General features: G+C 43.4%; 1 protein-coding gene across 2 annotated transcripts in view; it reads right to left on the reverse strand.

Annotated features, from left to right (window-relative positions):
* The window catches only part of slc25a21 (solute carrier family 25 member 21), a 730433-nt gene that overhangs the window by 172890 nt on the left and 532276 nt on the right, over nt 1–25267 (reverse strand). For both annotated transcript variants that reach the window (XM_086003353.1, XM_086003352.1), the window contains exon 3: nt 15252–15300. In XM_086003353.1, coding sequence (XP_085859479.1) covers nt 15252–15300 — 49 coding nt within the window. The remainder of the gene's footprint in view (nt 1–15251; nt 15301–25267) is intronic.

The raw sequence follows: 25267 nt of genomic DNA on the forward strand, positions 1-25267 counted from the left end.
CCAGGAATTCCTCCTCCATAGTATTGTTACTCATTTGGTTGGCCCAATCTATATGTCGATTAAAGTCACCCATGATGACTGCTGTGCCCTTATTGCATGCTTCTTTAATTTCTCTTTTAATGCCATCCCCAACCTCCGCCTTACTGTTTGGAGGTCTATATACCACTCCCACTAACGTTTTTTTCCCCTTAGTATTTCTCAATTCTACCCATACAGATTCCACCTCATCAGAGCTAATATCCTTCATTACAATTGTGTTAATCCCTTCTTTAACCAGTAATGCTACCCCACCTCCCTTTCCTTTTTGCCTATCTTTCCTGAATATTGAATACCCCTGGATGTTGAGTTCCCAGTCCTGACCTTCCTTGAGCCACGTTTCCATAATCCCAACCAAATCGTATTTGTTTACTTCTATTTGCGCAGCCAATTCATCCACCTTATTACAAATGCTCCTCGCATTAAGACACAAAGCCTTCAGGCTTGTTTTTTTAACGCTCTTAGACCTATTAGAATTATTATTTACTGTGGCCATGTTTGATTTAAACCGTTGATTTCTCTGACTGCCACTTTTGCTTTTCTCCTTCCTATCTTTTGCTTTTATCCTTGTTTCCCTTTCCTCTGTCTCCCTGCTCAGGTTCCCAACCCCCTGCCATTTTAGTTTAAACCCTCCCCCACAGCACTAGCAAACACTCCCCCTAGGACATTGGTTCCAGCCCTGCCCAGGTGCAAACCGTCCGGTTTGAACTGGTCCCACCTCCCCCAGAACCGGTTCCAATGTCCCAGGAACTTGAATCCCTCCCCCTGGCACCATTCCTCTAGCCACGTATTCATCTGAAGTATCCTTCTATTTCTACTCTGACTAGCACGTGGCACTGGTAGCAATCCTGAGATTACTACCTTTGAGGTCCTGTTTTTTAATTTATCTCCTAACTCCCTATACTCCGCTTTTAGGACCTCATCCCGCTTTTTACCTATATCGTTGGTGCCTATATGCACCACGACAACTGGCTGTTCACCCTCCCCTTCCAAGATGTTCTGGAGTCGCTCGGAGACATCCTTGACCCTTGCACCAGGGAGGCAACACACCATCCTGGAGTCTCGTTTGCGGCCGCAGAAACGCCTATCTATTCCCCTTACAATTGAATCCCCTATTACTATAGCTCTACCCCTCTTTTTCCTCCCATTCTGTGCAGCAGAGCCTCGCTTTCCTTTAGCTCTGGCTGGGTTCCTCTCGGTAGCAGGAATCTTGCAGGAGCCCGCCCTGCATGGCTAGTGGTCCCTGACCCAGAGAAATAGGTTGGGTTTCAGTAAGATCTGAGAGTAGGGCAGAAGTCCCTCACTCCTGCTGGAAGGAAAATCCAGCCCTAGAAGTTTACTCACAGCTGAGATAAGATTAACTGGCCAATAATTTCCCAGCTTATTCCCTTTCCCCTATTGTGAACAGATGTCTAACATTTTCCACTCTCTAGACCTTTGGCACAATTACCATTTCCAAAGATTTTTGTAAAATGATGGAGAGTACTTCTGCTATCTTCTCGCCAATCTCCCTCAGTAATCTGGGCCTCATGCCGTCTGGTCCTGATGAATTTGTATTTTTAGTTCCATTAACCTTTTTAATAAACTGACCTTTTAACATTTATCTCCAGTACTGACACTTCCACAACCTCTTCAAGTATTCCTACAATCCCATTTTCACCCTCTGAAAGCTGGTGTGAGATATTTAATAAGTATATCTGCCATTCTCTCACTCTCAAGTACAAGATGGCTTTTGGCCCGCTTTGTCTCTAACTGGTCCCTCTTCCGATGTTGGTTATGAAAATCCTTGCTATTTTTGTTTATGCTGTCTGCCAGTCTTCTTTCACATTCGCTCTTAGCCTTCCTAATCTCTCCTTTTGTTTACTTTCTGTGTTGTATTATTATATCTATATTGCATTAGTATTACAGATATCTATAACAGAAAATTTACACTAAATTCACACACTGTCATATCATACTTATTGATATAATTGGGATGAGAACTTATTACAACTGAAGACACTTGGTTCCCAATTAATTTCAATGAGAAATGGAGTTGTCCTTGTTTGGATACCAATTTTTGATGCTCAAAATCCAGCACAGGAGATTTCTAAAACTGAAACATTAGTGTTATTTTGTAAGTGCCCAACTCTAGTTGACTTATTAGGAGAAATGAAGTCTTGGCAACTAGAATTTTGTGGTGATATAATGGTGCACTGGGACAGGAGATGGCATTGAACCACTTTATTGACTATCAACGTATTCATCACCTACTTCAGAGGAGTGTCGTGGCATTTTCACACCAAAAGAACATGTTAGTAGTTTGAAAAATACTAAAATTCACACATTTTACAGAACACCTATAAATCATTTGAGCACAAGGAGCCTAGTGATTCTAACAGTACAGGATTGAAATCGCCTTTGAAAGGGCTTATTCTTTGAATCCTGGTTTGGTGCTAGATGAAGCATTTTGCAGTTCCACTGAACATCAGGAGAAGCTGCTATGCCTTGTTCCTACCCAAAGACTATACCTCCAATTACAGTAGTTGTTCATAGAATAGTGTGAGCATTTACTGTGCAGGGGTCCATGACCCCAATCCTGAACACATCCAATAGACAAAGATAGCTCTGGTCAATAGCAACAGAGGTGATATTGACAAATGAATAAATATGATGAATTAAAGATCATTTTATACAGGCTATATAACAGGAATTGTGTGTAATTTGAAAACTTTAATGATTACTGAACTACAAATTCAATAATTGAATGAACAGTTTAAAAGTTATAGGGGGGAAAATTCGGTTGCTTTGCGCCTCCTGTTAGCGTGGGTTGCAAAGCAACTAGCGCCCGGGCGTGGCGATGTCTGCTTCGCTCACGAAATTGACCAGGCATTTTGCGGTGGCGCTAAACACTACCACCACAATCTCCTGCACCTGCAGATCGTGATGTCAGTCGAGCATGCAACGCCCCGGACCAGATAGTGAGTGGTGACCCCTGCCTTTCCACCTGTCGCTAGCAACGACAGGTTGAGGGGAATATTTTGCAGTCGGGAAGGGACTGGGGGAGCGCTATTTAAAGGCGACTGCTTCCTGCCTTTTTTTGTCGGCGACATTTTTACATCACGCATTCTGAGAGAGAGAGAGAGAGAGAGAGACTTCTGGAGAGATTCAATGCTGTGTGAAGGAGTCTTGGGTACTGAGCAGCACTTTGCAGGTTCATTTTGATTTGACCTTCCTTGCATCGATTTAGAAGAGATTATGGGGGCTGCACTCTGAGTTCTTTCCCTGGGCCTCTCCATTGTTCTTTCCAATAAATTTGATGTACAGGTCTCTCCAGGCCAAGATTCAACGCTGCAATGAGCAGGGTGTGGATGGAGAGCAAGATCAACCCTCCCCTTTAAGAACTGGCCGGCGCCAGTGTGTCTGTGTTCCATTGCTGACTGACATCACATGAGCTTCGCCAGCGCTCTGAGGTAGTGCCTCACTCCTCGGCGTTAGTGCCTTAAGAGAGGTATGTAGCGCCTGATTTAGCGCTCCAATCACCTCCAGGGGCGATAGAAGCCAAGTTTTCAGTCGGAGGCGATAATTAGCACCAGGCGCCAGAGCAAGTATATTCTTCCTTAAATAAGGAGACCAAAACTGTACGCACTACTCAAGGTGTGGTCTCACCAATACCTTGTACAGTTGTAGCAGGGCTTCCCTGCTTTTATACTCCAACCCCCTTGAAATAAAGGCCAACATTCCATTTGCCTTTTTGATTACTTGCTGTACCTGCATGCTAACTTTTTGTATTTCATGCACAAGAACCCCCAGGTCTCGCTGAACTGTAGCATTTTGTAACCTCTCTCCATTTAAATAATAGTTTGCTTTTTTATTTTTCCAGCCAAAGTGGATAACCTCGTGCTTTCCCACATTATACTCCATTTGCCAAATGTTTGCCCACTCACTATAAAGGAGAACAAAGAAATGGCAGACCAATTAAATACATACTTTGGTTCTGTCTTCACAAAGGAGGACACAAATAACCTTCCAGAGATGTCAGGGAACATAGGGTCTAATGAGAGGGAGGAATTGAATGAAATCAGTATTTGTAGGGAAATGGTGTTAGGGAAATTGACGGCATTGAAGGCCGATAAATCCCCAGGGCCTGATAATCTACATCCTAGGGTACATAAGGAAGTGGCCCTAGAAATAGTAGATGCATTGCTGGTCATCTTCCAAAATTCTATATACTCTGGAATAGTTCCCATGGATTGGAGCGTAGCTAATGTAACCACACTATTTAAAAAAGGTGGTGGAGAGAAAACGGGGAATTATAGTCCGGTAAGCCTGAAATCAATCGTGGGGAAAATGCTAGAGTCCATTATAAAAGATGTAATAGCAGAGCACTTGGAAAACAGTGACAGGATCGGACAAAGTCAACATGGATTTACAAAAGGTAAATCATGCTTGACTAATCTACTGGAATTTTTTGAGGATGTAACTGGTAGAATAGATAAGGGAGAACCAGTGAATGTGGTGTATTTGGACTTTCAGAAGGCTTTCGATAAGGTCCCGCATGAGAGATTGGTGTGCAAAGTTAAAGCACATGGGATTGGGAGTAAGGTACTGAATTGGATAGAGAACTGGTTGGCAGACAGGAAGCAAAGAGTTGGAATAAACGGGTCTTTATCCGAGTAGCAGGCAGTGACTAGTAGGGTACCGCAGGGATCGGTGCTAGGGCCCCAGCTATTCACAATATATATTAATGACCTAGACGAGGGAACTAGATGTAATATCTCCAAGTTTGCAGATGACACAAAGCTGGGTGGGCGTGTGTGCTGTGAGGAGGATGCAGAGAAACTCCAGTATGATTTGGACAGGTTGGGTGATTGGGCAGATGCATGGCAGGTGCAGTATAATGTGGATAAATGCAAGATTATCCACTTTGGTGGCAAAAACAGGAAGACAGATTATTATCTGAACGGCAATAGATTGGGAGAAGGGGAAGTGCAACGAGACCTGGGTGTCCTTGTGCACCAGTCGCTGAAGGTAAGCATGCAGGTGCAGCAGGCGGTTAAGAAGGCAAATGGTGTGTTGGCTTTCACAGCATGAGAATTCGAGTACAGGAACAAGGATGTCTTGCTGCAGTTGTACAGGGCCTTGGTGAGACCACACCTTGAGTATTGTGTGCAGTTTTGGTCGCCTTATCTAAGGAAGGATGTTCTTGCCATGGAGAGAGTGCAGCGAAGATTCACCAGACTGATACCTGAGATGGCAGGAATGATGTATGAGGAGAGATTGGGTTGATTAGGCTTATATTCGCTAGAGTTCAGAAGAATGAGAGGGTATCTCATTGAAACTTATAAAATTCTAACAGGACTGGACAGATTAGATGCAGGAAGGATGTTCCCGATGGCGGGGGAGTCCAGAACCAGGGGTCACAGTCTAAGGATAAAGGGTAAGCCATTTAGAACTGAGATGAGGAGGAATTTCTTCACCCAGAGAGTGGTGAACCTGTGGAATTCTCTACCACAGCAGGCAGTTGAGGCCAACTTATTAAATATATTCAAGAAGAAGTTAGATATATTTCTTAAGGCTAAAGGGATCAAGGGATATGGGGTGAAAGCAGGTACAGGGTACTGAATTTGGATGATCAGCCATGATCTCATTAAATGGCGGAACAGGCTCAAGGGGCTGAATGGCCTACTCCTGCTCCTATCTTCTATGTTTCTCTGTTTCTATGTTTCACCTAGCCTGTCTATATCCCTTTGCAGATTCTTTGAGTCCTCTACACAACTTGCTTTCCCACCCATCTTTGTATCATTCGCAAACTTGGCTACATTACATTCGATCCCTTCATCCAATCATTAATGCAGATTGTAAATAGTTGGGGCCCCAGCACCGATCCTTGTGGCACCCCACTAGTTACCGTTTGCCAACCAGGAAATGACCCATTTATCCTGATTCTCTGCTTTCTGTTAGTTAGCCAATTCTCTATCCATGCTAATATATTACCCCCAACTCTGTGAGTTCTTATCTTATGCAGTAACCTTTTATGTGGCACCTTATCGAATGCCTTCTGGAAATCCAAATACACCACATCCACTGGCTCACGCTTGTCCGCCCTGCTTGTTACATCCTCAAAGAACTCCAGCAAATTTGTTAAACATGATTTCCCTTTCCTAAAACCATGCCGACTCTGTTTAACTGCAGTATGTTTTTCTGAATGCCCTGCTACTGCTTCCTTAATGAAGGACTCCAGCATTTTCCCAACGACAGATGTTAGGCTAACTGGTCTACAGTTTCCTGCTTTCTGTCTCCCTCATTTCTTAAATAGGGGTGTTACATTAGCAGTTTTCCAATCCGCTGGGACCTCTCCAGAGTCCAGAGAATTTTGGTATATTGCAACCAATGCATCCACTATCTCTGCAGCCACTCCTTTTAAGACCCTGGGGTGCAGGCCATCTGGTCCAGGGGACTTGTCGTCTTTTAGTCCCATTATTTTACCGAGTACTATTTCCTTAGTGATAGTCTTTAGTTCCCCACTCCCTGTGGCCCCTTGATTATCCATTATTGGGATATTGTTGGTGTCTTCTGCAGTGAAGACATGCAAAATATTTGTTCAGAGTCTCTGCCATTTCCCCATTCCCCATTATTAATTCCCCAGTCTCATCCTTTAAGAGACCAACGTTTACTTTAGCTACCCTCTTCCTTTTTATATACCTGTAGAAGCTCTTACTATCTGTTTTAATGTTTCTTGCCAGTTTACTCTCACAATTCATCTTCTCTCTTTATTTTTTTTTAGTCATCCTTTGCTGGTTATTAAAAATTTCCCAATCCTCTGGTCTCCCACCAATCTTGGCAACATTGTATGGTTGAGAGCGGGCCCACTGCTCGGCAGCTTTCAGACCCATACCCGGCTACCACCTGCCGTCTCCCAGCACTTCTGATTTTGGCTTCATTGGCCTCATTACGGCCAACGTGCGGGTCCCTCCAGGCAATTGCTTGGAGAATGTCAGTTTCTCGCGTCTGATGACGCGTTGTTTGTTTGAAAATTTAAAGGGACCATGTCCCCTTTGCATACAAATGTCACTGGAATGGATTAGTGCTTTATTATCTTGAAAGGAGAGTTGACAACGTTTCTTCTGAGCAAAATTTAATGAATGAAATTGCTGGTCATATTATTCCAGAAAGAGATTCATGATTTTTTGATATATGACTTTATTATCTGACTATGAAATGAAAAAGATGCCAGATGTGTTCCAATCATTTGCTTAGTAATATTAATGCTTTTTTCTCTTAAAGGTACTGGAAGCTGCAGGAATGGCAGCCCCAAAAACTAAGGCTGCACCCAAGTTCAATGAGGGCTCCCTCCATGCTCTTATTGAGGGAGTTAGAGGACGCAGGAGCTCCTCTTCCCTGGAAACGGAAGGAGGAGGCCTCCTCAGCAAACCAAGGCAGCTTGGCTGCAAATTGCTGAGGAGGTGAGCTTGAGGTCTGTGCACAGATGCACATGGGTTCAGTCTGGAAAAAGGTTTAATCATCTGCTGAGATCACCTAAAGTGTGGCCTCTGTGTTCTGGGACATGGAAGTTCCAGAGCGAAGGGCTCAGGGTGCTTTCCATGTAGAATGATGGTGGTGACACTGAGCGCAAACCACCGTTTATTGGACAGATGATGCCTGGGGTTTGAGACTGTTGGACGTATATTCATCTCCATGTCCCAGCCACCTGTGGTTGAAGCATTAGCTTATGCGAATCTGGCATGGATGGGTGCATCCCTTTCCTGACGGCCATCAATGTGGTCACCTGCTGCTGGATTGGCCACATCCAACCCCGCAAGGCATCACTTCCCGTCCTCCTCCTCATCCTCTTCCTCGTCCTCTTCATCTTCCTCCAAGGAGGCTGTGTGCTGAGCCACTTGTTCATCCGACAGCACTAAGCCGCGCTGCTCTTCCTCTGAATCTTATGCCCAGGATGAGAGGATGTAAATGGTTCCCATCCCATAGTTATAGATTTCAGCTAAGGCAAGAAGCTTGCAAGCGAACACTCAAAGTGGCCTGAAATTATTCCAATCAGTTCAAACAGCAGATGTGTGTCAGCTTGACCAGTCACAAGGTCAGCAGATTTGCAAAATCTAATCCCAAACCTCCAACAACAAAGTTGTTGCATTTGAATGTCAGTCATGTTATAGGGGCGCTTTTAAAGTTCTGCACCAATAATGACTCCAAATCATGTCCTCCACCAACTCGTCTCCTTGCAGCTGGACTGTTTCTGACAAGACGAGAAACAGGAGCCAGAGGCACGAAAATGGGAAACCTCTATCAAAATAGGATTATCAAGGCAGTTAACAGGCTCTTAACTGCCTTAACTACCTGTCCCACCGGTTGGAGTCGGGTCAGTTTGGGAGCAGCTGAACAGACACTCATGAAAATCGTGTGGGGGTGGGATGGAGGCAGGTTGGCAGTCTGAAGCCATTTTTTCCGATTTTCACAGCTGACCCGCCTCCAAACCCACCTCCTCAGGGCTATTAAAATCGATGCCTGACCTGCTGAGTATTTCCAGCATTTTCTGTTTCTAGTTCAGATTTCCAGCATCTGCAATATTTTGCTTTTGTAACAATAAATGTCCAGTGGCTTAAATGCTACCATGTTGGGTTTTAACTAAGAGATTTGTATTCAATTCCCAGTTTTGACTTGCATTTGGACCTGGATTTCCCTTAGTGGCAAGTTTGCTTGTCTCAGCTATGAGACAGGACGGATCTCCTCCTACGTCACTTTGTTTTTACAATTAGGAAGAGCTTTGATTGGGTAAATAAGAAAAGACCATTTCCTTTAGTTGGAGATGCAACAAAGAGGGATCATCAATTTAAATCTGTCACTATGGTAGGAAGGAGAAGTGTTAGGAGAAATGTCTTTCACAGAGGTTTGTTGGAGCATGGAGCATTTTAGCGCAGAGAATGGTTGAGGCCGAGACCATTGTACCTTTCAGGGGAAAAGTGCATAAATATTTGAAGCAGAGGAAGTTACAGGGCTATGGATTAGTTTTGAATGGGAGGGTGCAAGGAAGGGTGGGGCGAACAAACTGCACAGCACATAAAAACCACAAAACTGTAGAAGTGAGTGTTATTGGTGGATATATGTTAGAAATCTTCTTCTTAGGCAGTCCCTCGGAACTGAGGATGACTTGCTTCCACATTAAAAATGAGTTCGCAGGTGACTGATGAGTCCAATGCGGGACCGACAGTCTCTGTCACAGGTGGGGCAGACGGTGGTTGAAGGGGCAGGTGGGTGGGCTGCTTAGGTTGACGTGTGCTCCTTGAGCTGTTTGTGCTTGGCTTCCGCTTGCTCCCAGCGAAGAGACTCGAGGTGTTCGACGCCTTCCCGGATGCTTCTCCTCCACTTTGTGCGGTCTTGGGCCAGGGATTCCCAGGTGTCGGTGGGGATGTTACACTTTTTCAAGGAGGCTTTGAGGGTGTCCTTGAAGCGTTTCCTCTGCCCACCTGGGGCTCTCTTGCCGTGCCGGAGCTCCAAGTAGAACGCTTGTTTTGGGAGTCTCGTATCGGGCATGTGGACAATGTGACCCGTCCATCGGAGCTGATCGAGTTAGAAATAGTGCAGGCATTTTAACATAGACCTAATCAACTACCTCAGCAGTAATCTGTTTCATTCATGTTTCAGTGCAATCCATGGGGGAGAATTATTTCTCATGTATCTAAGTTAAATTTTTTGGTAGAAAAATGAAATATTCAATTAGCTTAAGATCAAAACATTAGGTCACATTGATGAGGGAACCACTGCCATGTCTGGAATTTCCTTATAAATGCCTGATTGCTCAGCAGTTCAGAGGTCAAGCGAAACAGCAGGGATGATTTCATTTGCACTTTATAGACATAGTGAGGTTTGTAAGAGTTAAAGTCATTTTCTGTAATTTCATAGTTATGTGAGCCCTAATTAGAGCACCGAATACCATGGTGAAGAAATATTGCTAATAAGCATCAAAAATTTCCCTGTTTTCTCACTGTAATATGATTTTTTAAATATATATCTGCCAAAATATATCACCAACAAAACATCATAAATAGTATAAGAAAATGCTGAATACTGCAGACATTGTAGAAATCAGTAGATCAGACTTTTAATAGATTTTACAGTCCGTTTGCAGTTTTATGCCTTTTTAACATTTTTTTAAAATGCAACCAGTAAAAGATTGTTGGTATCTATGTAAGATGATACCAGGTGCACTTAAAGATCGATTATTAAACATCACTTGTTGTGTTACACACTACATTAACACCAACTGCCCTACTTCTTAAGGTATTATGTGGTCTCACAGTATTTGTAAATTGGAAAATTCTATAGATTCTTGGAATTTTTTTTGAGGATGTAACTGGTAAAATAGATAAGGGAGAACCAGTGGATGTGGTGTATTTGGACTTTCAGAAGGCTTTCGGTAAGGTCCCGCATAAGAGATTAGCGTGTAAGGTTAAGGCACATGGGATTGGGGGCAAGGTATTGACTTGGATAGAGAACTGGTTGGCAGACAGAAAGCAAAGAGTTGGAATAAATGGGTCTTTTTCTGAGTGGCAGGCAGCGACTAGTGGGGTACCGCAGGGATCGGTCCTTGGACCCCAGCTATTCACAATATATATTAATGATCTAGACAAGGGAACTAGATGTAATATCTCCAAGTTTGCAGACGACACAAAGCTGGGTGGGCGTGTGTGCTGTGAGGAGGATGCCAAGAAACTCCAGGATGATTTGGATAGGTTGGGTGATTGGGCAGAAGCATGGCAGATGCAATATAACGTGGATAAATGCGAGGTTAACCACTTTGGTGTCAAAAACAGGAAGGCAGATTATTATCTGAATGGCAATAGATTGGGAGAAGGGGAAGTGCAACGAGACCTGGGTGTCCTTGTGTACCAGTCGCTGAAGGTAAGCATGCAGGTGCAGCAGGCGGTTAAGAAGACAAATGGTATGTTCGCCTTCGTAGCGTGAGGGTTTGAGTACAGGAACAAGGATGTCTTGCTGCAGTTGTACAGGGCCTTGGTGAGACAACATCTTGAGTATTGTGTGCAGTTTTGGTCGCCTTTTCTGGGGAAGGATGTTCCTGCCATGGAAGGAGTTCAGCGAAGATTCACCAGGCTGATACCTGGGATGGCAGGAATGACGTATGAGGAGAGATTGGGTTGATTGGGCTTATACTCGCTGGAGTTTAGAAGAATGAGAGGGGATCTCATTGAAACTTATAAAATTCTGACAGGACTGGACAGACTAGATGCAAGAAGGATGTTCCCGATGGTCGGGGAGTCCAGAACCAGGGGTCACAGTCTAAGGATAAGGGGTAAGCCATTTAGGACAGAAATGAGGTGGAATTTCTTCACCCAGAGAGTGGTGAACCTGTGGAATTCTCTACCACAGAAGGCAGTAGAGGCCAATTCATTAAATATATTCAAGAAGGAGTTGGATATATTTCTGAAGGCTAAAGGGATCAAGGGGTATGGGGAGAAAGCAGGGACAGGGTACTGAATTTGGATGATCGGCCATGATCGCATTGAATGGTGGAGCAGGCTCGAGGGGCCGAATGGCCTACTCCTGCTCCTATCTTCTATGTTTCTATGTAAAAGAACAAATGGCCACAAATGTTTTATTCTTTTAAAAGTTTTTTCATGTTATAAATAATTCTGTCAAAGGTCAAGCACTATCTTATTTAATGACAAATATTTCAACAGGAAACATAGGCCTCTCGAGCCTGTTCTGCCATTCAGTTAGAAGTTGATCTGTACCTCAACTTCATGTACCCACCTTTGCTCCATATCCATTGATACTGTTACCGAATCAATCTCATTCTTGAAGATTTCAATTGACCCAGCATCCACAGTCTTTTGGGGAGCGTGATCCAGATTTTCAATGACCTTTGTGTGAAAAAGTGTTTCCTGATTTCACTCCTACATGGCCTAGGTCTAATTTTAAGATTGTGTCCATTTGTTCTCGATCCCCCACCCCCCAAAAGGAAATAGCTTCTCTGTGTCTATGTTATCAAATCCCTTTATCATTTTAAATACCTCAATTAGACCCCAACCTTCTAAACACAAGGGAATACAACCAATATTTTTTCAACCTGTCCTCATAATTTAACCCTTTAAGCCCTTATCATTCTGGTGAATCTGCACTGTATCCTGCCTAAGGTGCAGTGCCCAAAACTGAACCCCAAAATGAGTGCACTAGTTTGTAATCATTCCCAGGTTGCCATCATTTTGTGTATAATATAATGAATGTCATTCATGGATTAACTTTTTAAACCTTCATGCAGTCCTATGAGAAAAAGTGTTTTGAAACAGTAAGGTTTCACTTTTGGAGATGGCATCAACAATTCCCTAAGGTCCATGATGCAGATTTCACCTTTGACCTTAGGACTATAAACAGTGTTGTCTGATAAATAATCAACTTTCTCCTTAACCCCTTCTCACCCAGAAATGCCAAGAGTTTCATTACTTTCAATAGGAAGTGACAGGCCATTTGGTTGGTTTTGGGAATCATTACTGTCATCAGCCCAATTTGTAAATGTTTGGATTTAAAAACACAGCCAAGATTCTCCAAGGCTACAAACACCAAATATACCCATTCATATGCATTGGTTTACACAATAAGTATGCTTGTCAGCAGTCTTGTAGCCATAAAGAGTAATTTTAGGATGTAGGGGTAAGTTTCACTCTTCACAGTAGACCTAGTTTTGCCTTAGGCACTGTAGATAATGAACTGTTTGGGGATCAGCAAGGAAACACTTGTGTTTTTACAAAACTTTGTACACTTCCTTTCCTAGCCAAGTTAATGTTACACACAACAGTAACAAACAATTGCTCTCCCTCTGTCCACCTTTCAAGTGCATGTGAGTGACCCTGAATCAATGTGACAGCAGCTGACATCCCCCTGATGTGCCAAAGCCCATAAAAACTGTCAGGAATACTGTTGGCCTCCAGCAAGCAAGAAGGTACAACATTTGTTTTATTTTTCTTCTTTCTTGTCTCCAGAAGGGACTACAACAGTAAACAAGTACATGTTCTTGTACTGGAATGTGAAATCTGAGAGCATTCTCCTGAACTTAACAGTTCTGCATTCAACATTATCAAATGCTTTAAATGTCAAAGGCAAAGCACCACTTGCATGCTGAGTTTCTACCCCTCCTCAGTACTAAGTCTCTGCAGCAGACTGACATTAGCCCCAGTAGATGAGCTGTCCCAGTGACTGATATGTCTTCTTTTATTAACATTTTTCTAGTTACTTTATTGCTTTCTTTCGATCTGTAACAAATGCAAGTTTATCAAAAAAGAGTCAAATTAGCATTCTTGACTAAAGGAGAAACAGCAAGGCATCCACAAAAAAATAATCAGCTACCTAATGTCTGGAACAAGCTTAAGCTCTCTGTAATGTGATCCTTACATGAACCATAATCTCCTGTTTATTTCCCCTAATGAGGCAGGAGTTAAAACAGTTGACCTGATCAGATTCAGATGGCAGCCCTAAAGGAGTGAGCCCCCTGCTGCATCTTGGGCCCGACACCCTTTGTTACCTCCAAGTGAGCTGAGACCAGGCTGTGAACCATGTAAATAGGAGGTTTCCAGGTTAATGAAAAGCCATAACTTCATCCCAGTGCCGCTGTGGAACTCTCCTCACTTCAACCATAGAACCACATTGTTGCCACAATCTACTAATAAAGCTTAACAAATGTGTTAGGGAAACCAAATGTGTTCGGTGAAAAATGGCTGGAAACTATATACTTTCAATGAATTAGAGAGCTTAAAATGTCATGTTTTTCCTGCAAAACATATATATTTATTACACGATTCAACAGAAACAAATGTGAATGAAAAAATCACAAACAAAATGGTTTGTAATGTCAAAGTTTAAATTTCCTGACAACTGTAACATTTTTTGTGATTATTGTTTAAATTAATATTGCCATCTCTATAATAGTAATACTGTATGGGATGAATTGTGCAATTCAAGATTTGATTGAATCTTTGAACTTTGTCTTAAATGAAAATTAATCTTCATGTGCATCAGTGGTAATAGTCCGCACATTCTAGATTTATGTATAAAGTGTCAAATTTTCTTAATACCTCATTGCCAGAATGGTATCCGTTTGAATCTAATGTGAAATAACCCATATGCTGGACTGAAAGCAATATGCAAGACAATGGAAAGCGTGAATTTCAAATTTTACTTTTTCCACTGTAGTTGATTTAACTTGGAAACTAAGGTCTTTTTCATGTACAGTATGTTGGCAAATTGCATCAATTCATGAACAGCAACCTTAGCGTTCTCATATTATGTTACATTGTCTTTCATGCAACTGTTGTTTGCTGCTGTACTCAATTATAAGTCAAAGAGTGAAAAATATCATGTGATGTGAATCTGTGGTTAAGTCAAACATAAGCTGCACTACCCTGTAAACCGTAACCAAAATCTATTTAAAATAAGCCAAGAAGTTGGAATGGAAGGAGTTAATGTACAACAAATGGTTTAGTAGTTTATCAGCTTAATGATGAAACAGAATTAAATGGTTTAATGTGTATGATGATATGCAGCAAAGTTCCCATTTTGTTTTAAAACCTCTGATCAAAACAAGGGATCTAGTTTGGTTTATTCTTAACATAATCCATTGACCGACCACCCGCCCCCCACCCCCCCCCACCCCCGACACAATGTTGGCACTGGTATGAAGGAGAATTTTGCTCTGATTAAAGACTGATGCATGCACAGCACGGTAGGTCTGACTCACACACGGGTCTGCGTCAGTTTGCACGTAACCTTGGGGTTGTCTATGGGAATAGTTAAACAAGACTCACTTCAAAGCACTTGTTTGCCTTGCTAAATCCCTAAAGTAAAACCAATTTGAAAAGTAAGAAAGAATGACAATAGAGATTCTAGACATTTAGCACATTGCAAATTGTAAATTCAAATCTGAACTAAGAAAGGCGCACAAGGGTGTTAATTCTGATAGGATTCTGTTGGCATTTGGTTCTTGTAAAAAGCATTTAGTTGTAAAAATGTTAAGAAACAATAAAGCATAAATCTTATGCTTTCTGACAAAATGACAAATCATCAGTTTTCCAAAATGTCTTCAATATGGAATGACATTAAAACCACAATTACTTAGGCAAGCCCTGACATTTTAAATCAGCAGCCTGCCTGTCAGTCCACATTCTGGATGACTTCCAGTATCAATAAAACTTGCTCAAGCAAAGCCTTACCTGGTTTTCACCACATCGAGGGGATGCATCAGGCAAATTTCCACAAGACCTAAGCAGGTGACAGAGAAGAAACAGCAAGTAAATATTAGCACAAACAACAATTCACGCTTCACTACAGAGCTGGTTATTATTGTGTGAAAGGTCAAATATGAGAATTGAGGCGAACAGAAGCAAATAACCAGGACAAACAGATAATATAGGTGTGTGCACGAAAGCTACTCAGTACTTACATATCTAATCAGCATACACATCTAAACCACTTGAATCAAGCATATAATAATTACTTTTACCACAGAGTACATTTTGGGATCTAACTGGTTGACAGTTCTACCAAGCCCCTCTTGAGAGTAATTTTGGGCCCGTCTAACATATCTGTAGTGTAAAGTTTTTTAAAAATTGACCATATTAGCAACTCGCTTTAAAAATTTCCCAACACATATGAATCTACCCTATTAAATAGCCATCTACCCTATTAAATATCCATCTACCCGATTAAATATCCATCCACCCTATTAAATATCCAAAGTAATTTTTTGGCTCTATGTGGCCTTTTTTGAGGTTAGAAATACAACATCACTTGAGAGTCTTTGTGCAGTTATAACAATGTGTTTACTAATACTAAAGGCAGTCATGGACAGATCTAATCCAGTATTGTTTTATAAAACAACTTTGACAAAACTTAGTTTTGGACTTGTATGTAAAATATAAAAATATTCTGCTGATTCCATATACTGACATCTTTAGTATTGTTTAAGGTGCTGTTATGAAGATTCTTACAAAACAACAGCTTGCATTTATATAGCATCTTTAATGAAGAAAAAACATCACCAGGCACTTCATAAAGGCATGAGAGAAACAGATGTTGAGCCATGGAAGGAGAGATTAAGAGGTGTGACAAATAGCTTGGTCAGAGGTCACTTTCAAGGAGGGTCTTAAAGGAGGAGAGGGAGGTTCACAGAAACATAGAAACATAGAAGATAGGAGCAGGAGTAGGCCATTCGTCCCCTCGAGCCTGCTCCGCCATTTAATGAGATCATGGCTGATCATCCAAATTCAGTACCCTGTCCTTGCTTTCTCCCCATATCCCTTGATCCCTTTAGCCTTAAGAAATATATCCAACTCCTTCTTAAATATATTTAATGAATTGGCCTCAACTGCCTTCTGTGGTAGAGAATTCCACAGGTTCACCATTCTCTGGGTGAAGAAATTCCTCATCTCAGTCCTAAATGGCTTACCCCTAACCCTTAGACTGTAACCCCTGGTTCTGGACTCCCCCGGCATCGGGAACATCCTTCCTGCTTCTAGTCTGTCTAATCCTGTTAGAATGTTATAAGTTTCAATGAGATCCCCTCTCATTCTTCTGAACTCTAGCGAATATAAGCCTAATTGACCCAATCTCTCTTCATACGTCATTCCTGCCATCCCAGGTATCAGTCTGGTGAATCTTTGCTACACTCCCTCCATGGCAAGAACATCCAACCTCAGATAAGGCGACCAAAACTGCACACAATACTCAAGGTGTGGTCTCACCAAGGCCCTGTACAACTGCAGCAAGACATCCTTGCTCCTGTACGCGAATCCTCTCGCTATGAAGGCCAACATACCATTTGCCTTCTTATCCGCCTGCTGCACCTGCATGTTTACCATCAGCTACTGGTGCACAATGAAACCCAGGTCTCGTTGCACTTCCCCTTTTTCCACTATATTGCCATTCAGATAATAATCTGTCTTACTGTTTTTGCCACCAAAGTGGATAACCTCGCATTTATCCACATTATACTGCATCTGCAATGCATCTGTCCAATCACCCAACCTGTCCAAATCATACTGGAGTTTCTCTGCATCCTCCTCACAGCACACACGCCCACCCAGCTTTGTGTCATCTGCAAATTTGGAGATATTACATCTGGTTCCCTCATCTAGATCATTGATATATATTTTGAATAGCTGGGGTCCGAGCACCGATCCCTGCAGTACCCCACTAGTCACTGTCTGCCACACGGAAAAAGACCCGTTTATTCCAACTCTTTGCTTCCTGTCTGCCAACCAGTTCTCTATCCAAGTCAGTACCTTACCCCCAATCCCATGTGCTTTAACTTTGCACGCTAATCTCTTATGCGGGACCTTATCGAAAGCCTTCTGAAAGTCCAAATACACCACATCCACTGGTTCTCCCTTATCTGTTCTACCAGTTACATCCTCAAAAAATTCCAGTAGATTAGTCAAGCATGATTTACCTTTTGTAAATCCATGTTTACTTTGTCCGATCCTGTCACTGTTTTCCAAGTGCTCTGCTATTACAACTTTTATAATGGACTCTAGCATTTTCCCCACTACCGATGTCTGGCTTACCAGTCTATAATTCCCTGTTTTCTCTCTACCACCTTTTCTAAATAGTGGGGTTACATTAGCTACCCTCCAATCCATGGGAACTGTTCCAGAGTCTATAGAATTTTTGAAGATGACCAGCAATGCATCTACTATTTCTAGGGCCACTTCCTTAAGTACCCTAGGATGTAAATTATCAGGCCCTGGGGATTTATTGGCCTTCAATCCCATCAATTTCCCTAACACCATTTCCCTACAAATACTGATTTCATTCAATTCCTCCCTATCATTAGACCCTATGTTCTCCGACATCTCTGGGAGGTTATTTGTGTCCTCCTTTGTGAAGACAGAACCAAAGTATGTATTTAATTGGTCTGCCATTTCTTTGTTCCCCATTATAAATTCCCCTGATTCTGACTGCAAGGGACCTATGCTTGTCTTCACCAACCTTTTTCTCTTCACATATCTATAGAAGCTTTTACAGTCAGTTTTTATGTTCCCTGAAAGCTTACTCTCATACTCTATTTCCCCCCTCTTAATTAATCCCTTTGTCCTCCTTTGCTGAATCCTAAACTGCTCTCAATCCTCAGATTTGCTGCTTTTTCTGGCCAATTTATATGTCCTCTCCTTGGATCTTATGCTATCCCTAATTTCTGTTGTTAGCCACGGTTGAGTCATCTTTTTTGTTTTATTTTTATGCCAAACAGGGATGAACAAATTCTGTAGTTCATCCATGTGATCTTTAAATGTTTGCCATTGCCTATCCACCATCAACCCTTTAAGTAACACTCACCAATCCATCCTAGCCAACTTGCGCCTCATACCATCATAGTTTCCTTTTTTTAAATTCAGGACCCTAACTTCTGAGTCAACTACTTCACTCTCCATCTTAATGAAGAATTCTATCATATTATGATCGCTCCTCCCCAAGGGGCCTCGCACAAGATTGCTAATCAATCCTTTCTCATTACATAATACCCAGTCTAAGATGGCTTGATCTCTAGTTGCTTCCTCGACATATTGGTCCGGGAAACTACCCTGTATACACTCTAAGAATTCCTCCTCCACAGTATTGTTACTAATTTGTTCAGAGGCAGATGGGTTTAGGGAGGGAATTCCAGAGAAAGGGACCAAGGCTGTGAAAGACAGAACTACCAAAGGTGTAGTAAAAGGAGGGGGAAAGCACAAGAGATGAGAATCAGAGCAACAGAGCGTTCGGGCGGGTTGGAGGATGTTATGAAGATAGGGGTGATGAGGCTAGGAGAGATTCAGACATGGCAAAGAATTTTAAGTTTGAGGCACTGGGGATAGAATTAGTAAGCATTTAGAGATGCGTGGGTTAATCACTGACAGCCAGCATGGATTTGTTAAAGCCAAATTATATTTGACAAATTTAATAGAATTTTTTGAAGAGGTAACTGATTGGAAATACAGTGGCCTAGAAATTCAGTTTGGGCCCGCCAGCTGGTTTGCGCCCAAAAGTTAGCGCTGGGCGGGGAGCCATTTGCGACCGTCAGAAATTCAGTTTTTGCGCCCCAAGTCGGAACCAGGTGCTATTCCAGGGTGTGGCCGCCCCCGCTTGGGGCGCTGAAACTGAATTTCAGCGCTGTAGGCGCCGCTGCGCCACCCGATGCGGTGCGGCAGGCTGCGGTACTGCAGGCCTCCTCCTTCTCTTAAGGTGGAGGTGTCTGCAACGGGGAGATCGCCGCTGGATTGTGCCGGCAAATGAGCCCGGCACCACGGAGAAGTGCCGGGCTCGCGGAAAGCAGCCGGCAATGCCGCGGGGGGGGTGGTGGAGGAGGCCGGGGAAGGAGGTGTGGGCAGGCGGCCGCCGAAAAAACGGCCGGCCGCACCTCCACCTTTATGCGTCCCACTAAGGCTGCAGTAAGGCCCTGGTCTCCGGATGTAAGTAGCGGCCGCCACGGAGGAGGCGGCGGCAACTGAATATGGGATTCGGGCCGGCATCGGGGCGGAACCGGGGCACTACGCACACCGATGACGTCATCGGTGCCGGTGCAGCGCTACCGGCTACCGCCGCCATTACCGCAGCGCTGAATATCAGCGCGAACTCCTCTATTGGCGCAAAAGCCCTCTTTGGGCAAAAACTGGGCGCAAAGCCAACCGAATTTCTAGGCCAGTAAATATAGTATATATGGATTTTTAGAAGGCATCTCAAAAGAGGCTTGTTAGAAACATTGAGGCATACGGTGTAAGAGGAAATGTAGTAGCATGGATAGAAAGTTGGCTGACAGACAAGAAAAAAAGAGTTAACGTAAATGGGTGTTGCTCAGATTGGAGACGAGTTGAAAGTGGTGAATCCAAAGGGTCAGTGCTGGGCTCAGTCTTATTTATATTCATGCATACACATATAGGATTTGGACTTGGGCATATGGAGCACATAAATCTCAAAATTCACTGAGAACACAAAAGTAGGGACTTTGGCAAACAGTAAACATTTTTATTCATTTTTGGGATGTGGGCATCAAGGCTGGCACTTATTGCTCATCTCTAATTAACCTTGAAAAGGTGGCGGTGGGTCCTCTTCTTGAACTACTGCTCTCCGTTTGGTGATGGTGCTCCCACAATGTTATTAGGGAAAGAGTTCCAGGATTTTAACCCAACAATAATGAAAGAATGGTGATATATGTCCAAGCCAAGATGGTTTGTGACTTGGAGGGGAACTTGAAGGTGGTGGTGTTCCCATGCACTTGCTGCCCTTGTCCTTCTGGGTGGTGGAGGTTTCGGATGTGAGAGGAGTTGCCACGAAGCTTTGGGGAGTTGCTGCAGTTAATACTATAGATAGTACAAACTACAGCCACAGTATACTGATGGTGAAGGGGTGGATGTTTAGACTGGTGAGTAAATTGCTGATTAAGCAGACTGCTTTATTCAGAATGGTATCGAGTTTCTTGAATGTTGTTGCATCTAGTCCCATCCAGGCAAGTGGAGAGTATTACATCACACTCATCACAAAGACTTGTGCCTTTTATGTGGTGAAAAGGCTTTGGGGAGTCAGGAGGTGAGCCACTCGGTGGCCCTGCATTTATGTAGTTGGTCCAGTTGAGTTTCTGGTCAATAGTAATCCCCAGGATGTTGATGGTGGGAGACTCTGTGATGGTAAGGCCATTGAATGTCAAGGGAAGTGATTAGGCTATCTTGTTGGAGTTGGTTATTGCCTAACACTTGTGTGGCACAAATGTTACTTGCCACTTATCAGCCCAAAACCTGGATGTTGTCTAGATTTTGCTGCATGCAGGCATGGACTGCTACATTATATGAGCAATTGTGAATGGAGCTGAACACTGCATTCATCAATCCTCACAAAGTTGGCAGTCCTGTTCCACAGACTAGTCAAATAACAGTCTGACATAGTTATGATTCTTTGAATATGACTATCGGCCAACTCTGCAGACTCCTCCATCACATTCCTGGGTATGTTCTGTCCCACCAGCTGGGCAAATCCACCAGAGATGGGGACAGTGTGGTATACAGTCAACCAGAGTGAACCTGGGAACCTTCAAAACCCCATCAAGTCACATGGCTTCAGGTCAAGAATGGGCAAGAAAACCTCTTGCTGATTACCACCTTTCACCCTCCCTCAGCTGATGATTCAGTGCTGCTTCATGTTGAACAGCACTTGGAGGAAGCACTGAAGGTTGCAAGGGCACAGAAGGTATTCTGGGTGGGACCTTCAATGTCCACCACCACTGACCAAGGTGGCTGAGTCCTGAAGGACATAGCTGCCAGACTGGGCTTGTGGCAGGTGTTGAGAGAATCAACACGAGGAAATAACTATGTCTTTGACCTTGTCCTCACCAATCTAGCCATCTGTATATGACAGCATTAGTACAAGTCATCATGGAAACCAAGTCTTGTCTTATCACTGAGGACACCCTCCATCGTATCATGTAGCACTACCACCATGCTAAATGGGATAGATTAAGAACAGATCTAGCAGCTCAAAACTGGGCATCCCTGAGCTGCTATGGGCCATTAGCAGCAGCAGATTTCTTTACCACCATAATTTATAACCTCATGGCCTGGCATATTCGACATTCCTCCATCACCATCAAGCCAGATGACCATCCCTGGTTCAATTACTGGTCAATTATAGACCGGTAAGCCTGACATCGGTAGTGGGGAAAATGCTAGAGTCCATTATAAAAGATGTAATAGCAGAGCACTTGGAAAACAGCGACAGGATCGCACAAAGTCAACATGGATTTACAAAAGGTAAATCATGCTTGACTAATCTACTGGAATTTTTTGAGGATGTAACTGGTAGAACAGATAAGAGAGAACCAGTGGATGTGGTGTATTTGGACTTTCAGAAGGCTTTCAATAAGGTCCCGCATAAGAGATTAGCGTATAAAGTTAAAGCACATGGGATTGGGGGTAAGGTAATGACTTGGATAGAGAACTGGTTGGCAGACAGGAAGCAAAGAGTTGGAATAAATGGGTCTTTTTCCGAGTGGCAGGCAGTGACTAGTAGGGTACCGCAGGGATCAGTGCTCGGACCCCAGCTATTCACAATATATATTAATGATCTAGATGAGGGAACTAGATGTAATATCTCCAAGTTTGCAGACAACACAAAGCTGGGTGGGCATGTGTGCTGTGAGGAGGATGCTGAGAAACTCCAGTATGATTTGGACATATGCATGGCAGATGCAGTATAATGTGGATAAATGCGAGGTTATCCACTTTGGTGGCAAAAACAGGAAGGCAGATTATTATCTGAACTGCAATAGATTGGGAGAAGGGGAAGTGCAACGAGACCTGGGTGTCCTTGTGCACCAGTCGCTGAAGGTAAGCATGCAGGTGCAGCAGGCGGTTAAGAAGGCAGATGGTATATTGGCCTTCATAGCAAGAGGATTCGAGTACAGGAGCAAGGATGTCTTGCTGCAGTTGTACAGGGCCTTGGTGAGACCACACCTTGAGTATTGTGTGCAGTTTTGGTCGCCTTATCTGAGGAAGGATGTTCTTACCATGGAGGGAGTGCAGCGAAGATTCACCAAACTGATACCTGGGATGACAGGAATGGCGTATGAGGAGGGACTGGGTCGATTGGGCTTATATTTGCTGGAATTTAGAAGAATGAGGGGGGATCTCATTGAAACTTATAAAATTCTAACAGGACTAGACAGACTAGATGCAGGAAGGATGTTCCCAATGGCAGGGAGTCCAGAACCAGGGGTCACAGTCTAAGGAGAAGGGGTAAGCCATTTAGGACAGAGATGAGGAGGAATTTCTTCACCCAGAGAGTGGTGAACCTGTGGAATTCTCTACCACAGAAGGCAGTTGAGGCCAATTCATTAAATATATTCAAGAAGGAGTTAGATATATTTATTAAGGCTGAAGGGATCAAGGGATATGAGGAGAAAGCAGGGACAGGGTACTGAATTTGGATGATCAGCCATGATCTCATTAAATGGCGGAGCAGGCTCGAGGGGCCGTATGGCCTACTCCTGCTCCTATATTCTATGTTTCTATGTTTCTAATGTAAATTATATAAGAGCATACTTGGAGCAGCACCAGACATAGCTAAAAATGAGGCGCCAACCTGGTGAAGCTACAACATGGGACTACATGCATGCCAAACAGCAAAACCAGCATGCTATAGACAGAGCTAAGCAATCCCACAACCAACAGATCAGGTCAATACTATGAAGCCCTGTCACATCCAGTTGTGAGTAGTGGTGGATAATTAAGCAACTAATGGGAGGAGGAGGCTGCATGAACATCCCCATACTCAACGATGGCAGAGCCCAGTGCAGGAATGCAAAAGACAAGGCTCAAACATTCGCAACCATCTTCAGCCAGAAATGCCATGTAAATGATCCTTCTCGGCTTCTTGTTAAGGTCCAAACCATCACAGGATCCAGTCTTCAGCCAATTTGATTCACTCCATGTAACATCAAGAAATGGTGACTGCACAGTAAAGGCTATGGGTTCCAAAAGCATCCCCGCTGTAGTGCTGAAGACCTGTATGCCAGAACCAGTCATTCCCCGAGATAAGCTACAACACTGGCATCTACCCGACAATGCGGAGAACTGCCCAGATATGTCCTGTCCACACAAAGCAGGACAAATCCAACCCGGCCAATTACCATCCTATCAGCCTACCTCTAAACATCAACAAAGTGATGAAAGGAGTCATCAACACTGCTATAAAACAGCACTTATTCACCAATAACCTGTTCACTGATGCTCAGTTTGAGTTCTGTAAGGATCACTCAGCTTCAGACCTCATTACAGCCTTGGTCCAAACATGGACATGAGCTGAATTCCAGAGGTGAGGTGAGAGTGACTGCTCTTGACATCAAGGCAGCATTTGACTGAGTGTGGCATCAAGGAGTCCTAGTAATACTGAAGTCAATGGGGATCAGGGGGAAAACTCTCCAGTGGCTGGACTGGTACCTGGCACAAATGAAGATGGTTGTCGTTGTTGGAGGCCAATCCTCTCAGCTCCAGGACATCGCTGCAGGAGTTCCTCAGGGCAGTGTCCTAGGCCCAACCATCTTCAGCTGCTTCATCAATGACCTTCCCTCCATTGTAAGGTTCAAAATGGGGCTGTACCCTGATGAATGCAGAGTGTTTAGCTCTATTCACAATTCATCAGATACCAAACAAAGCAATCTCACGGAGCTGGACAATGGAGGAAAGGTGTTTGAGGAGTATCATGCTGTTGCCTGTATCGAAGGCTGCAAAGAGGTTGAGAAGGACACAGAGGCAGTAATGCCAACTCTTGTGATTTAATCGCGAGACACATGATTTTTAATGAAAATCCCTCAACTCACGATCTTGTGATTCACGTCAGAAAACTCACGAGTTGAATGCTTGATTAATTCAAAACCTGAACTTCTGTGCAGAAAAAAAGCAAACTCTGCCTGCATGCTCCACGTGCCTCTACATTTATAATGTTTCAATTCCGAAAGGTGACGGGCTCCCGTTACCTGGACACTGATTGATTGACAGGTACGTTTCGATGGAATCTTCGCAAAGCATAAAGGAAGCCTGACCATGCCAGTAAGACACTGACTGATTGGCCCTGCAGGATGATCTAGGGGAAGGGGGCGGGCCTAACTGCTTGTCCACTGGTTGATTGACAGGACTGTACACACCCTGCCTCAGGAGGCCAGGTTTCGCCCTCGACAGACTGATGCTTACCTGTGTCAATCACTGGCGTCCTGTTGCCTGCAGGCGTCAACAACGAAACAAAGTTTACACTCACGTATCTTCGGAGAGGTGAACAAAACACACAACAGGCAGTGCAAGTTATCCCAGGTGTGAAAATAATGACATCACCTGCAAGTTAAGAAGGTTATCTCTCACCAGTGAGATCGACTGTATTCCACTCTTTACTGTCGAATTTTTTAAAATTTCAAATGCAGAATTTTTTTAAAGTCTATATACGTAGCTTTGATGCAAAATATTCCAGTTTTTGTTTTACAATGGGTTAGCAATTAACAGCATAGTAGTCTTATCAGTCTTATCAGTCACAAATCGTGAACATCTTCAAGAAAGGTGACAAGTCCGATTGCGGTAATTACAGAGGAGTCTCCCTGCTGTCTGCCGCAGGGAAAGTCATTGCAAGAATCCTCCTCAATCACCTTCTCCCAGTGGCTGAAGAGCTCCTCCCAAAGTCGCAATGCGGATTCCGCCCACTAAGAGGCACAATGGACATG

The sequence above is a fragment of the Somniosus microcephalus genome, chromosome 12 (assembly GCF_052327205.1).
Source record: "Somniosus microcephalus isolate GS21.2 chromosome 12, FLI_Smic_1.0, whole genome shotgun sequence".
NCBI classification, from domain to species: domain Eukaryota; kingdom Metazoa; phylum Chordata; class Chondrichthyes; order Squaliformes; family Somniosidae; genus Somniosus; species Somniosus microcephalus.